General features: G+C 51.0%; 1 protein-coding gene and 1 non-coding gene across 2 annotated transcripts; one reads left to right on the forward strand and one right to left on the reverse strand.

The window, feature by feature from the left end:
• Positions 1 to 339: 339 nt before the first annotated feature.
• Positions 340 to 445, reverse strand: LOC122223309. The gene has a single exon (XR_006204194.1). It is a non-coding gene; the product is annotated as a U6 spliceosomal RNA (small nuclear RNA).
• Positions 446 to 5,455: 5,010 nt separating this feature from the next.
• Positions 5,456 to 10,934, forward strand: LRP10 (LDL receptor related protein 10). Its single transcript, XM_042942677.1, has 7 exons — positions 5,456 to 6,080; positions 6,476 to 6,520; positions 7,041 to 7,173; positions 7,907 to 8,097; positions 8,214 to 9,231; positions 9,559 to 9,688; positions 9,818 to 10,934. The coding sequence occupies exons 1-7, from the start codon at positions 6,047 to 6,049 to the stop codon at positions 10,403 to 10,405; spliced, it is 2,139 nt and encodes a 712-aa protein (XP_042798611.1). The 5' UTR covers positions 5,456 to 6,046; the 3' UTR covers positions 10,406 to 10,934.
• The last annotated feature ends 2,741 nt before the right edge of the window (positions 10,935 to 13,675 follow it).

Consider the following 13,675-nt stretch of genomic DNA (forward strand, 5'->3'; position numbering starts at 1 on the left):
TGGGAAGGTGGCCTAACCCAGGCATTTAGTGCAACTTCTCCTTTAAAAGAAAAAAAAAAAAATAGAAGTTTAGGGGCGCCTGGGTAGCTTAGTCGGTTAAGCACCTGACTTCAGCTCAGGTCATGATCTCATGGTTCAGTTCATGAATTTGAGCCCTGTGTGGACAGTGCAGAGCCTGCTTTGGATTCTCTCTCTCCCTCTCTCTGCCCCTCCCCTGCTTGCTCACACTCTCTCTCTCTTACTCTCAAAATAAAACAAACTTTAAAAAACAAAATGAGCATTAAAAAAAAATTGAAGTTTAATGAGCATACATTGTTCTATTAGTTTTATGTGTACAATAAAAATACAGAATGCTGCATGAATCCGTGTGTCATCTTTATACAGGAGCCATGTAATATTCTCTGTATGGTTCCAGTTGTAGCATATGTGCTGCTAAACTGAGTGCTGAAACTTCTCCTTAAAGGGCCCTCCTGACCTCTTTCTTCACAGCCCAGGCCTTTTCTGTGTTTTCACTGTCTTGGCTTCATGTTAGCATCGAACATAATTTGTTTCTAGAAGCTTCTTTGGCCTCGTTTTCTGGGAAGTTATGCCATCCTGAAATTCATGAATCACAGCATTGCCAAGGAACCCTGAAGTCCCAGGACATCTGTCCCTCAGCACCAACCCTACCTGTACCATCAGCTTCTGTACCTCAAAAGCAGGGAATACACTGACTTTATTTGCTCTGTTAATTCCTGCCTCTGCCCTTCCGACTGTTCAGAACAAACAAATTCTTGTTCCATGCTATAGCTCTTCACATATTTGGATCTAGTTCTCATATATTCAAACCCTCACTCAAGTTAAGCTTTCCTTTAGGCAAAAAGCCTTTCTAGTTCCTTAAACAGCTTATCATATGACATGGCTTAGAGACTCCTCATCATTCCTAACACCCTCCTATAGATTGATTCATTATATCAATCTTTCTCTTTTTTTTTTTAAGATTTTATTTTAAGGTAATGTCCACACTCAACGTGGGGCTTGAACTCACAACCTGGAGGTCAAGAGCTGCGTCCTCCACCTACTGAGCCAGCCAGCCACCCCCATTGTATTAGTCTTTTAAAACAGCTTCCAGCACATAGAGAGGCAGTAACAAGGGCTCTGGAGTTACACAACCCAAGTTTGAATCCAGTCTTCACAACTTACTAGTTGGGTGGCCCCAAGTGATGTAATGTTCTTGAGCTTCAATTTCCTCATCGTTAAAATGGGGCTAAAAAAGGGGCACCTGGGTGGCTCAGTGGGTTAAAAGCCAACTTCGGTTCAGGTCATAATCTCGCAGTTCAAGGGTTCGAGCCCCACATTGAGCTGTGTGCTGACAGCTCATAGCCTGGACCCTGCTTCTGATTCGGTGCTTCCCTCTCTCTGCCCCCACTCCGTTTGTGCACACTCCCTCTCTCTCTCTCTCAAAAATAAATAAAAACATTAAAAATTTTTTTAATGTGGCTAAAAAGTAAAAATAATAAAAATAAGGTAAAATGGGGCTAATAACTGTAAGGGTAGTTGAGCGAATTAAAAGACATCAACTATGTGATGCCTATGACTGGCAATCATCGATTTATTCATTCAGTAAACATTTATTGAATATCTACTTTGTGCCAGATATTATTTTTGGCACTGGGGATACACCAGGAGACAAATAGATCCCTGCCCATGGCACTTACATTCTTGTGGGAGGAACAGGCAATAAACATGATAAATGAGTAAGATATATAGAATATTAGATCGTGATAAGAATTTTCCAAATTTTTGGTTCTGCATCCTTTTTGATTAACAATATCACCTTTAGGGGTGCTTGGGTGGCTCAGCTGATTAAGAGTCCGACTTCAGCTCAGGTCATGATCTCACAATTCGTGGGTTTGAGCCCAGCATCAGGCTCTGTGCTGACAGTTCAGAGCCTGGAGCCTGCTTCAGAGTCTGTCTCCCTCTCTCTCTGCCCCTCCCCCACTCATGCTTTGTGTCTCTCTGTCTCTCAAAAATAAATGTTTAAAATTAAAAACAAAACAAAACAAACCAATTCCACCTTTAAATAATTTCTCTCTGCTTGCATTTTACTATAAGTATTCAAGGGAAACCAGGCTGCTTCCTCAACACTTTGCATAGAAATTTCTTCAGCCAGCTGGGTCACCTGGCTGGCTCAGTCCGCAGAGCATGCGACTCTTGATCTTGGGGTTGTGAGCCTGAGCCCCACATTTGAGCCCCAAATATCACTCTCAAGTTTTACTTTCCACCAACCACCAGGATACAAACACAATTCAGCCAAGCTCTGTGTCACTTTATATCAAGGATCTCTTTTTTCCTCCAGTTTCCAATTAACATGTCCCTCATCTCTGTCTGGGACCTAGTCAGGGTGACTTTTACCCTCCATATTTCTATCCATATTCTGTTCCTTACCACTTAGGTAATTTAAAGAGATTGAGATCTATACAGCTCTCTCCTGCTGAGCCTTCCCAAGAACCATCTTAACAGTCTGTTCGCAACAATGTTGCTTTTTCTAGCATGCATCTCTGGCCTCTGCCCCAGTTCTAAAGCCACTTCTACATTTTTAGGTATTTGTTTTAGCAGCACCCCAACTTCTCGGTGTCAACTCTCTGTCTTAGCCCATCTGCTACAAGAAAATACCACCAATTGGGCAGATTTACTGCTCATAGTTCTAGCAGCTGAGAAGCCCAAGATCAAGGTACCAGCATGGTCACCTTCTGGTGAGGGCCCTCTTTTTTGTTCACCACCACATTTTCTTACTGTGTCCTCTCATAGTAGACAGGGAGGGATCTCTCTGGGGCCTCTTTTATAAGGCACTAGTCCCATTGAGGGCGCCATCGCATGGGCTTAACATCGCCCAAAGGCCCACCTTTTAATATTATCATCTTTGGGGGTTATGAAATCAACATATGAATTTAGGGGACAGGGGACACAAACATTCATACCATAGCAACTTGGCTCCTGCATGTGCTAGCAGTTTCATCTTGAGCAAGTTATCTAACCTACCTATGACCCAGTTTCCTCATTTACAAAAGGAGGACAAAAATAACACCTACTTCCTAGAGGTGTGGTGAGGATTAAATGAGATAATACATGTGAAATGCTTAGAGCAGTGCCTCCTAGAGGTGAGTACTCTATAAAAGTTGGATATTACCATTTTGAAAACCAAACATCTGCCTGTTCTGCACTACTTCCACTACCTTTCATAATTCCTCAAAGATTTCCAAGAACATCATAGGCCCATTCCTAAATGTACTTAATGCTCTAGGATGTGATTTAAATTAAATTTTTTAAATTAATGTTTATTTATTTTTGAGAGAGAGAGAGAGACAGAGCATGAGCAGGGAAGGGGCAGAGAGAGAGAGGGAGACAGAATTGGAAGCAGGCTCCAGGCTCCGAGCTGTCAGCACAGAGCCCAACGCGAGGCTCGAGCTCATAAACCACGAGATCATGACCTGAGCCAAAGTCAGATGCTCAACTGACTGAGCCACCCAGGTGCCCCTAGGATGTGACTTATATGGACCTGGACACTTAAATTCACTGGACTAATTGGAGTATAAACTCATTTTTTTAATTTTTTTTTTTTTAAATTTACATCCAAGTTAGCATGTAGTGCAACAATGATTTCAGGAGTAGATTCCCTAATGCCCCTTACCAATCCAGTAACCCTCTTTTTGTTCTCCACATTTAAGAGTCTCTTATGTTTTGCCTCCCTCCCTGTTTTTATATTATTTTTGCTTCCTTTCCCTTATATTCATCTGTTTTGTATCTTAAAGTGCTCATATGAGTGAAGTCATATGATATTTGTCTTTCTCTAATTTCACTTAGCATAATACCCTCTAATTCCATCCACGTAGTTGCAAATGGCAAGATTTCATTCTTTTTGATTGCCAAGTAATACTCCACTGTGTATGTGTGTGTGTGTGTGTGTGTGTGTGTGTGTGTGTACACATACATGGATACTCCCCATGGCTGTCTGGATTCTTTCATTTGTGTATCTGACCTCTCTTTCCAAGTAGGCAGTATGCTCCTTGAAGTTCAAGGCATCTACCAAGCATAGAAAACAAAGCCAGCAATTAACTAAAACCTCCAAGATCACTTTTAGAACTTAAATATTTTTAATTTTTCCCACCTCTTTGCCTTCCTTTCCTTTGCTCAACATCCTTTTTTCACACTCAGGCTTCTATTTCACTCCTCATTAATCCCAAAGGCTGCACACAGAGGGAGTACAGCAGAGGGCACAGCAGAGAGACCAAGGGACCAAGGTCCAAGTGGAAGAAGGGCCTTTTTATGGCCAACCCTGCTGTGGCTCCAGTTTTGAAAATATCAAAACTGATGCCAACAACAAATGTCATGGACAGAAAACTGTTTCGTACCATTTGTAGAGAGCAGAGAGTAGTAAGGATCCAAATGTACACTCTCTCCAGAGCCAAATTGCCTAGGCTCAAGGCCTTGTTTCATCATTTACTAGATCCGTGATCTCAGGCAAAATACTTAACCTGTGCTTGAGTTTCCTTATCTGTAAAATGGGAGTAATCATAGTTTCTACTTCCCAAGATTGTGAGGATTAAAAGAGCAAATACATGAAAAGTGCTTAGATCTGTGCCTGAAGTGTGAAAAAAGCTCAAAAAGTATTTGCTATTGTTGTTGTTTATTAATATTACCTATCAGTGCCACAGGAATAACAGCCCACATAAATAAGAAATATCTTCTGTGACTAATCATAATTGTTCTGAACTACAGAGCACTTCCTAGATGCTCATCGTGCATTAACGCCCTAAATGTTCATGACAACCTTAAAAGGGAGTTGCACTATTAACTCTGCTTCACAAATGAGAAGCAGAGAGGTTAAGTGATTTTCTCAAGGTCACAGAGCCAGCAAGTGGCGAAGGCACATTTATTCGTTTATTTACCATATATTGGGTTCTTACTGTGTCTTAGTAGGAGAGAAACCCCGTGGGTGCAAAGGTAAACATTCTAGGCCCCAACCTACAGGAAGTTTCAGTTTCTAGAGAAGGGGCGGGGCGGGGGCGGGAAAGAGGAGTAAACAAATAGTTATAACACCGTGTGGTAATTGCTATAATAGAGGCTCACGACAAAAAGTGCTGCCTGATCTCAGACACTGGGACAAGAAAAGTACTGAGAGTTTAAGGGTCCAAAGGAAAGACAAGAAAAGTACTGAGAGTTTAAGTGTCCAAAGGAAAGACAAGACAGTTACGGAATAAGCAGTTGTCCTCTGGCCAACGAGTCCTGTTAACAAACGTGTCACGGAAGAGACCGAACAAAGCCGAGTTCAAAGTGGAGGCGGACAGCCTAGCCGAGGGCGGGTCTGACGGGTCCCGGCAGGGCCGGAAAGGGGTTAAGGAGAGAGGGTGGGCGGGGCGAGAGCGCTGATTGGCAGGGGTGGGGCCAGGCTCGTCACCCGCCCTCTCCCTCCGCCCGGCTCTTCCAACCCCTGGGCTGGCCGGGGTACCGCCCGGGCGAGGGCCGGGGAGCTGGGCCGAGCCTCCTATCCCCCTCCCCCGCTCCCCCGCCGCGTCCCGCCGGCTGGACGCGCAGGAGAAGTTGAGCCGCGCCCGGGCCGGCCCTGGGGGCTGACCGTCGGCAAAGTTTGGCTCGAAGAGGAAGTGGCTTCAAGCCCCGGCAGGTGGCGGCCGGGCCTGGACAGGGGCTCTCGCGGCCTGCGGACGGGCTCTAGGCGAGGGCGCGCTCCAGCGCCGGGCCTCGAACCGATTCCCGGGGCTTCGAAGCCGGCCTCGGGATAGAGCGCGGCAGAGAGCGCGGCGGCGGCGGCGGCGGCGGGGAGGAAAACAACTCCGAAGTTGGCGAGAGGCACCGCCCCTGCTCCCGGACGGCCGCCGCCTCCCCGCCCCCAGCCCTGGCATCCAGAGCACCCGTGGGGGAGCCCGGGCCATGCAGCCCCCTCGGGGAAGCGGCAGTGGGGAGCCTGGACGCTCGGAGGGGCGCCGCCTTCCCACTGGATAGACGACTGAAGCTCCGGGACTCTTCCTGCACCCCCGGACGACTCAGGATGCTGCCCACCACTCTCCTCCTCCTCCTCCTAGGTGAGAAACCGAAACAAGACTACTAACCCGGCACCCCGCCCCTGGGGCTGTCAGAGTCCGCGCGCTCTCTTTTGCCGTCCCCCACCTCCCCTGCCTGGCGGTGCCCCCCAGCGCCTGCCGCCGCATCCGAAGCTCCCTCCCCAACCTCCGGGAAGTTTCGAGCCACTCCCCTCAGCCCTCATCCTCCTTCAGGCTTCCCTAGATCGGCGTGCCTACCCCATCGGCCGTGCTGCTGTGGCTTCCTTCGAGGTCACACACCGCATCCTCCCCTGCTCCACTGCCCCTTTCCCATAAACTACCCGGAAATCCCAGATGGCTCCTTTCCTCCTTGAGTTACTCAGGTGAAGAAAACTAAGGGCGATTAACTCTCCTGTCCTTTCCTGCTCTTCCTCTAGGAGGCGCTGTGGCCTATCCAGACCGGATCATTTTCCCAAATCCTGGTGCGTAAAGGATGCCCCTGGGGCCCCAAGGGTTTGGTAGTGAGAGAAGACCCTTGAGAAGGATTCTCTCTTCCCTAAATTCCTCTGGCACCTACGGTAGTTTTAGAGTGGAGATCATCCACCCTTATTTTACAAACGGGGAAACATCCAGTGTGAGCTCTCACCTGGTAGTTACGTACTATTTTGTTTTTCCAAATATCCATGCTTGGTCTCCCTAGCTGCAATGTAGTCTCCCTGATAGTAGAGACAGTATTTCCTGCTTCTCTTGGTCCAGTGGCTGGCACAAAGCCAACCTCAGATTGTTTCTGGTGTTGATACTTAAGGTGAAGCTATAACGAGTGTGGGAAGGAAGGGGGCCAGCTGAAGACTGATTTTAAAGTGTGTGTATGTGTGGTTGGAGAAGGGCAGTTTCTCTGCTCCTTCTTGAAGAGCTCAGACCCTTAGAAGCCTCAAGCCTGGGGGCAGGGGCTGTGACAGTAATGGGCTCTCAACCAGTGTCCCTACCTTCCTCACTCTCCAGCCTGTGAGGACCCCCCGGCAGTGCTCTTGGAAGTGCAGGGTACCTTACAGAGGCCCCTGCGGGACAGCCGCAGCTCACCTGCCAACTGCACGTGGCTCATCCTGGGCAGCAAGGAGCAGACTGTGACAGTCAGGTGAGAAACGGGACAAGACCCTATTACCCTCCCTCCCCTAACCCTCTCCACCATGGGAAAGCCTTCAGGAATAACTTCTTCATGGAATTTCCATTCCTGTCAACAGAGGAAAGAGTAGGATTTGATTTGGCCTGGTCTTCCCTAAAAACCTGGCTTATTCTGGGCCACAGTAAATTGGAGGTGAGCTGGGGCAGACATCTAGCTTGGATTCTAGTCATCTCTGAAGGACAGCAGTCACTCTAGAAACAGTCCTTGGGCTCCAATATGGCTGCCCTGAGGAGTCTTTCAGTCCATTGCACATCCTTGCCTGGGCTTCAAAAGCTATTCCTAATTAGCTTAGAACCTTCCTCAGCCTCCCGAGATGTTTTAAACGGTACAGGTCTCTCCTCAGTCTCCTCTGACCTTGAGCCATAAGATTGGGACCCATGTTAAGTACCTGGCTACTTGCTTCACAGAGTTCACTCTCCATGAATTTCTCCTGAAAGGAGTAGGTGAAGGGAGAGGGCAGTCTGGGGAGAGCCTGAGGGATCAGAATGCCATGCTGCCACGAGCCTCTGTTAGGACTACTGCCATTGACTACATAGGAATTTGGCTGAGTTCATTTGGCTGTTTGGATTGTGGATGAGCAGGGGTTTGTGCTTCTTGGGGTACAGGGGGCCTGACGGCACTGGGAGAGGAAGAAACCAGTGGTGGTCACGAATATCTCACATCCTGCCTTCTTCTACCCATCTAGGTTCCAAAAACTGCGCCTGGCCTGTGGCTCAGAGCGCTTAATCCTGCGCTCCCCTCTCCAGCCACAGATCTCCCTGTGTGAGGCACCAGCCAGCCCTCTGCAGCTGCCTGGGGGCAATGTCACCATCACCTACAGCTATGCTGGGGCCAGAGCACCCGTGGGCCAGGGCTTCCTGCTCTCCTACAGCCAAGGTATGCTGTATGCTGTCCATGGGACTAGAAGAACAGATAATAGAAGCCCCAGGGAGGAGGGGAGGATCCTACCAACTCTGGTGCTTCATGGTGTCTTCTCCATGATGTCTCTGCAGATTGGCTGATGTGCCTGGAGGAGGAGTTCCAGTGCCTGAACCACCGCTGTGTGCCCTTGGCCCAGCGCTGCGACAGGATTGATGCCTGTGGCGATGGCTCTGATGAGGCAGGTTGCAGCTCAGACCCTTTCCCTGACCTGACCCCAGCCCCTGTCCCCACCCCACCCTGCAATCATACCTTGGAAGACTTTTACGGGGTCTTCTCTTCCCCTGGATACTCACACCTGGCCTCAGGCTCCCACCCCCAGTCCTGCCTCTGGCTGTTGGACCCCCATGATGGCCGGCGCCTGGCGGTGCGCTTCACGGCCCTGGACCTGGGCTATGGAGATGCAGTACATGTGTATGATGGCCCTGGGCCTCCCAAGACCCCTCGGCTACTGCGCAGCCTCACCCACTTCAGCAATGGCAAGTCTGTCACCGTGGAGACGCTGTCTGGCCAGGCCATCGTGGCCTACCACACAGTTGCTTGGAGCCATGGTCGGGGCTTCAACGCCACCTACCATGTGCGAGGCTACTGCTTGCCTTGGGATCGGCCCTGTGGCTTAGGCACTGGCCTGGGGGCTAGTGAGGGCCTCGGTGAGCGCTGCTACAGTGAGGCCCAGCGCTGTGATGGCTCATGGGACTGTGCCGACGGCACGGACGAGGAAAACTGCCCCGGCTGCCCACCTGGACACTTCCCCTGTGGGCCTGCCGGCACAACCAGCACCACAGCCTGCTACCTGCCCGCTGACCGCTGCAACTACCAGACTTTCTGTGCTGATGGAGCAGACGAGAGACGCTGCCGGCACTGCCAGCCTGGCAACTTCCGCTGCCGGGATGAGAAGTGCGTGTATGAGACATGGGTGTGCGATGGGCAGCCAGACTGTGCCGACGGCAGCGATGAGTGGGACTGTTCCTATGCCCTGCCACGCAAGGTCATTACAGCTGCGGTCATTGGCAGCCTGGTGTGCGGCTTGCTACTGGTCATTGCCCTGGGCTGCACCTGCAAACTCTATGCCATTCGCACCCAGGAGTACAGGTCAGTGAGGGTGCAGCCAGCTGCAGGGGCGGGGGGCTGAGGGGAAGACCCTGAGGGTGCCCACACTGGGGACAGGCTCTGGTGACCTGCTTCTGGGTTGGCTCCTGGAGTTGTCCAGCTTGGGGATGGGGGTGCTCCTCTGAGGAAAGGACAGGTCTAGATCCTGAAGGCAATCTCCAAGAAGGAGGGGAACCTCGCATGGCTCTTGGGAAAGCCAGGGCATACATAGCTCAGTGGTCTTGGTGTGGAGGGAAAAGACGTGTCCAGGCTAGGACAGGCTGCTCTGGCCGGCACCACCTGTGACTGAGCTGCCCTCATTCCTTCCAGCATCTTCGCGCCCCTGTCCCGGATGGAGGCTGAGATTGTGCAGCAGCAGGCCCCACCCTCCTATGGGCAGCTCATTGCCCAGGGTGCCATCCCACCAGTAGAGGACTTCCCTACGGAGAACCCTAATGATGTAAGTGACCTCCCGGCCCAGTACTTCCCGCTTCCCAGCCTCCGTGGCCCTGTGCCTGTACCATTCTTCTTTGAGGCTCCTGGCCCTCCCCACCTCCCTGAGTCTGATGTCTACCTCCTCTCCTTGCAGAACTCAGTGCTGGGCAACCTGCGTTCTCTGCTACAGATCTTGCGCCAGGATATGACTCCAGGGGGTGCCTCAGGTGCCCGCCGCCGCCAGAGGGGCCGCTCTATGCGCCGCCTGGTGCGCCGTCTACGCCGCTGGGGCCTGCTTCCTCGAACCAACCCCCCAGCCCGGAACCCAGAGACCAGATCCCAGGTCACACCCTCTGCTGCTCCCCTTGAGTCCCTAGATGGCAACACAGGTCCGGCCCGTGAGGGCGGGGCGGAAGGTGGGCAGGATGGGGAACAGGCACCCCCACTGCCCGTCAAGGCTCCCCTCCCATCTACCAGCACATCTCCAGCCCTCCCTACCATCTCTGAGGCCCCAGGGCCACCGCCCTCCATGTCCCCAGAGTCATCACTGCTGTCGGGAGTGGTGCAGGCCCTGCGAGGCCGCCTTCTGCCCAGCCTTCGGCCCCCAGGACCAACCCGGACCCCACCTGAACCCCACACGACAGTCCTGTCCCCAGAGGATGAGGACGATGTGCTTCTGGTGCCACTGGCTGAGCCAGGGGTCTGGGTAGTCGAAGCAGAGGATGAGCCACTGCTTGCCTGAGGTGACCTAGCTCCCTTGGGGGCTTTGGTCACAGTGACAACCCTTTAGAGGGCAACTCAGCTTCCCTTTCGCTACTTCCCTCCCTGACCCTCTGTCTGAGGGGTCTTGGCAGGCCTCCTGTGACCCTGTGTAGCTGCTGTAAAATTAGGTATCCCTCAGGAAGGGAGAGGGCTCACACAGAGCTCCCTCCGCACATGCCCAGAGACCACCGTTTCTCTACCACCACTGTCTTCCCACACCACCACTCAGGTGGCTGTTTTTAAAAAGTAAATTTCTTAAAGGGTCACAGGCCCGGACACTCCATCCTTACCAAACCCCTACCCCAAAGTGGCCTTTCAGCACCAGAATGTCAATTGGCTGGAGATCTCCAGCACCCAAGGGAAGGATTTGGGCAGGGCCTGAGGTTTTGCCGACTGTGATCCTTCCTGCAGGGCCTGGCTCATAAAAAGAGCACAAAAACTGCTTTTGTCCCATAGCTAGGTCATTGCCCAGCAAGTCAAGGTTGAAAATAAAAGAACCAGAAATTTAAGATTTTTGTAAATGAGCTATAACCTGAGCCCTGTCTCTACCCATCTCAGCTTACGCTTCCCTCGCCTTGCCCCTCCCTGTGAAGGTCTCTGCTCTGCCCTCGGAACCCTGCCCTCTTCCTACTTGTTCTAACCACATACGCTTGGTTTTTACACCACTCTAGGAACCCTAAGGACTGACCCTCTCCACCACTTGCACCTACTACCTGGGGCTCAGCCCTATGGTGACTGACACCAGGGGTCAGCACCAAGCCTCTTTACTCACCACCAGTCCAGAAGTCTAGTGAGCCAGCTGGGCGCTGTAGTGGGAATGTTCCCATTCATGGAGTACTCCCAGAGCACAGATCATAGAAGCAGAATGTCCCTAGGGGAACGCAGGAGCCTTAACTCCTGGCCTCTACCTCTACCTCTACTTCTACCCTCCTGGCCTCTTAACTCCTGGCCTCTACCCTCCACCCCCACCAAGCAGTTACAGTCTGTCCTGCGCAAGATAGGTGAACTCTTGGCCAGGATGCCTCAAAGCAGGCAAAAATAAGTGGAAAGAAAAAAATCATAAACATCTGGGGTGTGAAGATGCTGGCATCACTTTGACCAAATCCAAAAAGGTCTGCCTAGAAGAGGGCCCAAACTAGACTCTAAAGAATGTGGTCCATAGGTGGAATAGAGTTATGGATTCTAGGAACAGTGAGAATCCACAGGATAAAACTAAGCAGATGTGAGGGCTAGGGCTGCAGGCTGAACCCCAGACCTCCTAAGAAAAGAGGCAGGAGTGTAAGCAGTGGCCAGAGCTGAAGAGCTAGAGTGCGTGATGGAGGAGGGAATAACCTGGAGAAATGTTGGAGCCCAGCCTCTGGTAAGTGAGGTGACAGAAGCCGTCCCAGAGTTTGAAACGAAAACTGGGACAAGGGATACAGAAGGCGTCTATGGGGGTGGCATGGAGCTGAGGCATTCCCGAACAGAAGCAGACTCTCCTCAGGCTCGCCCTCACCCTTCCTGGCCGGCCTGGTCTAGCCCCAGCCTCTGGCGGAAGGGCCCTGGTAATTACAGCCTGTCTGTGTCTGTGCCCACATCCGCACACCCAGCACCAACCGCATGTTTCCTCCTCTCAGTGAGCAAGAGCCTAGGGAAGTGGCAGAGAGTGAATATGGTATAGTCCTGGATTGAGGGATCTTGGGAAAGACCCAGATTCCTTTGACTCCAGACCCTCTCCAGAGATTGGGGAAGGGACTTCAGAGATCCGCATCCTTGCATACCCTTCTCCCTTTGGGTCTTCCTTCCCTAGTGCTAACAGTCCCTGGGTTCCCCTAGTGAAAGGCCCAGGGAAGCAGGGAATGCTGATTTTCCTTCCACACCTCTCCATCTCCTGGTCTGCACCCTCTCCCTTGCTCCTCTCCTTCAGCTGACAGCCTCATCACTTGTCCTGCTCCAGACCTTTGACCTCCTGGTGTTATTTGTAATTTGTGGACAAAGACATGGTAAAAGAATGCTCCTCAGGGTGGAATGCTTCAGGAAGCCAGAGGGAAGACCTGAGGGTAGAGTTCACTGGGAAGGGCTGTGTGTCCTGAGCCTGAAATAAGTTTCTCTAGGTGCTGGGTGTATGCTCTAGAAGGTGCAAAGGGTAATGCTACTTTTGTCAGCCACAGAGAAGCCCCAGGTTGGTGGGAAGAGGGGACTTAGCCTTGTACAGGCAACATGGGAAACTCAGAAGGTCCCACCCAGGAGAGGTGGGGAGAGGGTGGGGAACTGGGGAGCAGTCACTCAAGTTTATTTGCACCAAGCCCTATGGAAAAAGAAACAAAGCCACCTCACATCCTATCAGGACAGAGACAACACTATCCAAAGTGCCCAGTACTGGGGCGTGGGACTCCTGTCAAAGCTCTCAGTGCAGAGGAGGGAGGTGTCTCAGCATGAGATGGAGATCAGGCTGGGAATCTGAAATAACAGCACATACTAGCATTGAGTCCTTAAGAATCTGGGACTGAACCAAGCTCCAGACCCTGCTGGAAGGGGAGAGGGACCCCTAGCCACACTGCCTGAGGTTGTGGGAGCACCAGATAGTTGGGCAACCTGCTGAGTGCCAGATCCTTTTTCATGTGTAGTGAGCCCTCAAAACAAGGCTGTGCCATGGGCATCATAATCCCAATTCACAGGTTTGGAAGCAGTTTCATAGGAATTAGGAGACTAGCCCAGTCTCTACACAGAGGCAGATTTAAACCTGGATTGGTTCAGTTCCAAATTTCACCCTTGCCCCACTATTCCACAGACTCTCCCGTGGAGGAGAGCCAACATTTCTCAGGTTATTCCCTCCTCCACTTCTTACTAGTGGGACAAGAGAGATAGTGGTTCAAGGTGAAACCCAGCTGGCTCCTGTGACCCAAAGCACAGTCAATGGTAATGGTCAATAATCCTTCCTGGGGTCTGCAGCCCCTGTCTCACTCATATGGTATCATAGAAATTAATCCAACCACCTAAGTGGGTTTTCCAGATATATGAAGCTCACCCCTTTACAATATAAAACTTTTAAAACTCATTTTGTAAGGAAATCATTCTAAACCGTCTTCAGCACATCTGCAATAGAACACACATTTTTCCAGATGGCTGAGGATCATTCATAGAAACCAATGGCTTCTCTATAACAATGTTTTCAGAAGCTGTAACAGTGTCAGGGAAGCTGTTCGCCTTTTTGCCAAAATGCTCTTAGACGACTTTTTAAATGCTTATGACACCTTTAAAGTGTTTTGTG

This window comes from Panthera leo, chromosome B3 (assembly GCF_018350215.1).
Source record: "Panthera leo isolate Ple1 chromosome B3, P.leo_Ple1_pat1.1, whole genome shotgun sequence".
Lineage (NCBI taxonomy): Eukaryota > Metazoa > Chordata > Mammalia > Carnivora > Felidae > Panthera > Panthera leo.

What these genes read in the sequence shown, in the direction of transcription:
- LRP10 (XM_042942677.1), top strand. Translation starts at nt 6,047, where the DNA reads ATGCTGCCCACCACTCTCCTCCTCCTCCTCCTAG. An exon ending in ATTCGCACCCAGGAGTACAG is followed by an intron (nt 9,232 to 9,558) that starts GTCAGTGAGGGT and finishes CATTCCTTCCAG; the next exon opens with CATCTTCGCGCCCCTGTCCC. An exon ending in CTACGGAGAACCCTAATGAT is followed by an intron (nt 9,689 to 9,817) that starts GTAAGTGACCTC and finishes CTCTCCTTGCAG; the next exon opens with AACTCAGTGCTGGGCAACCT.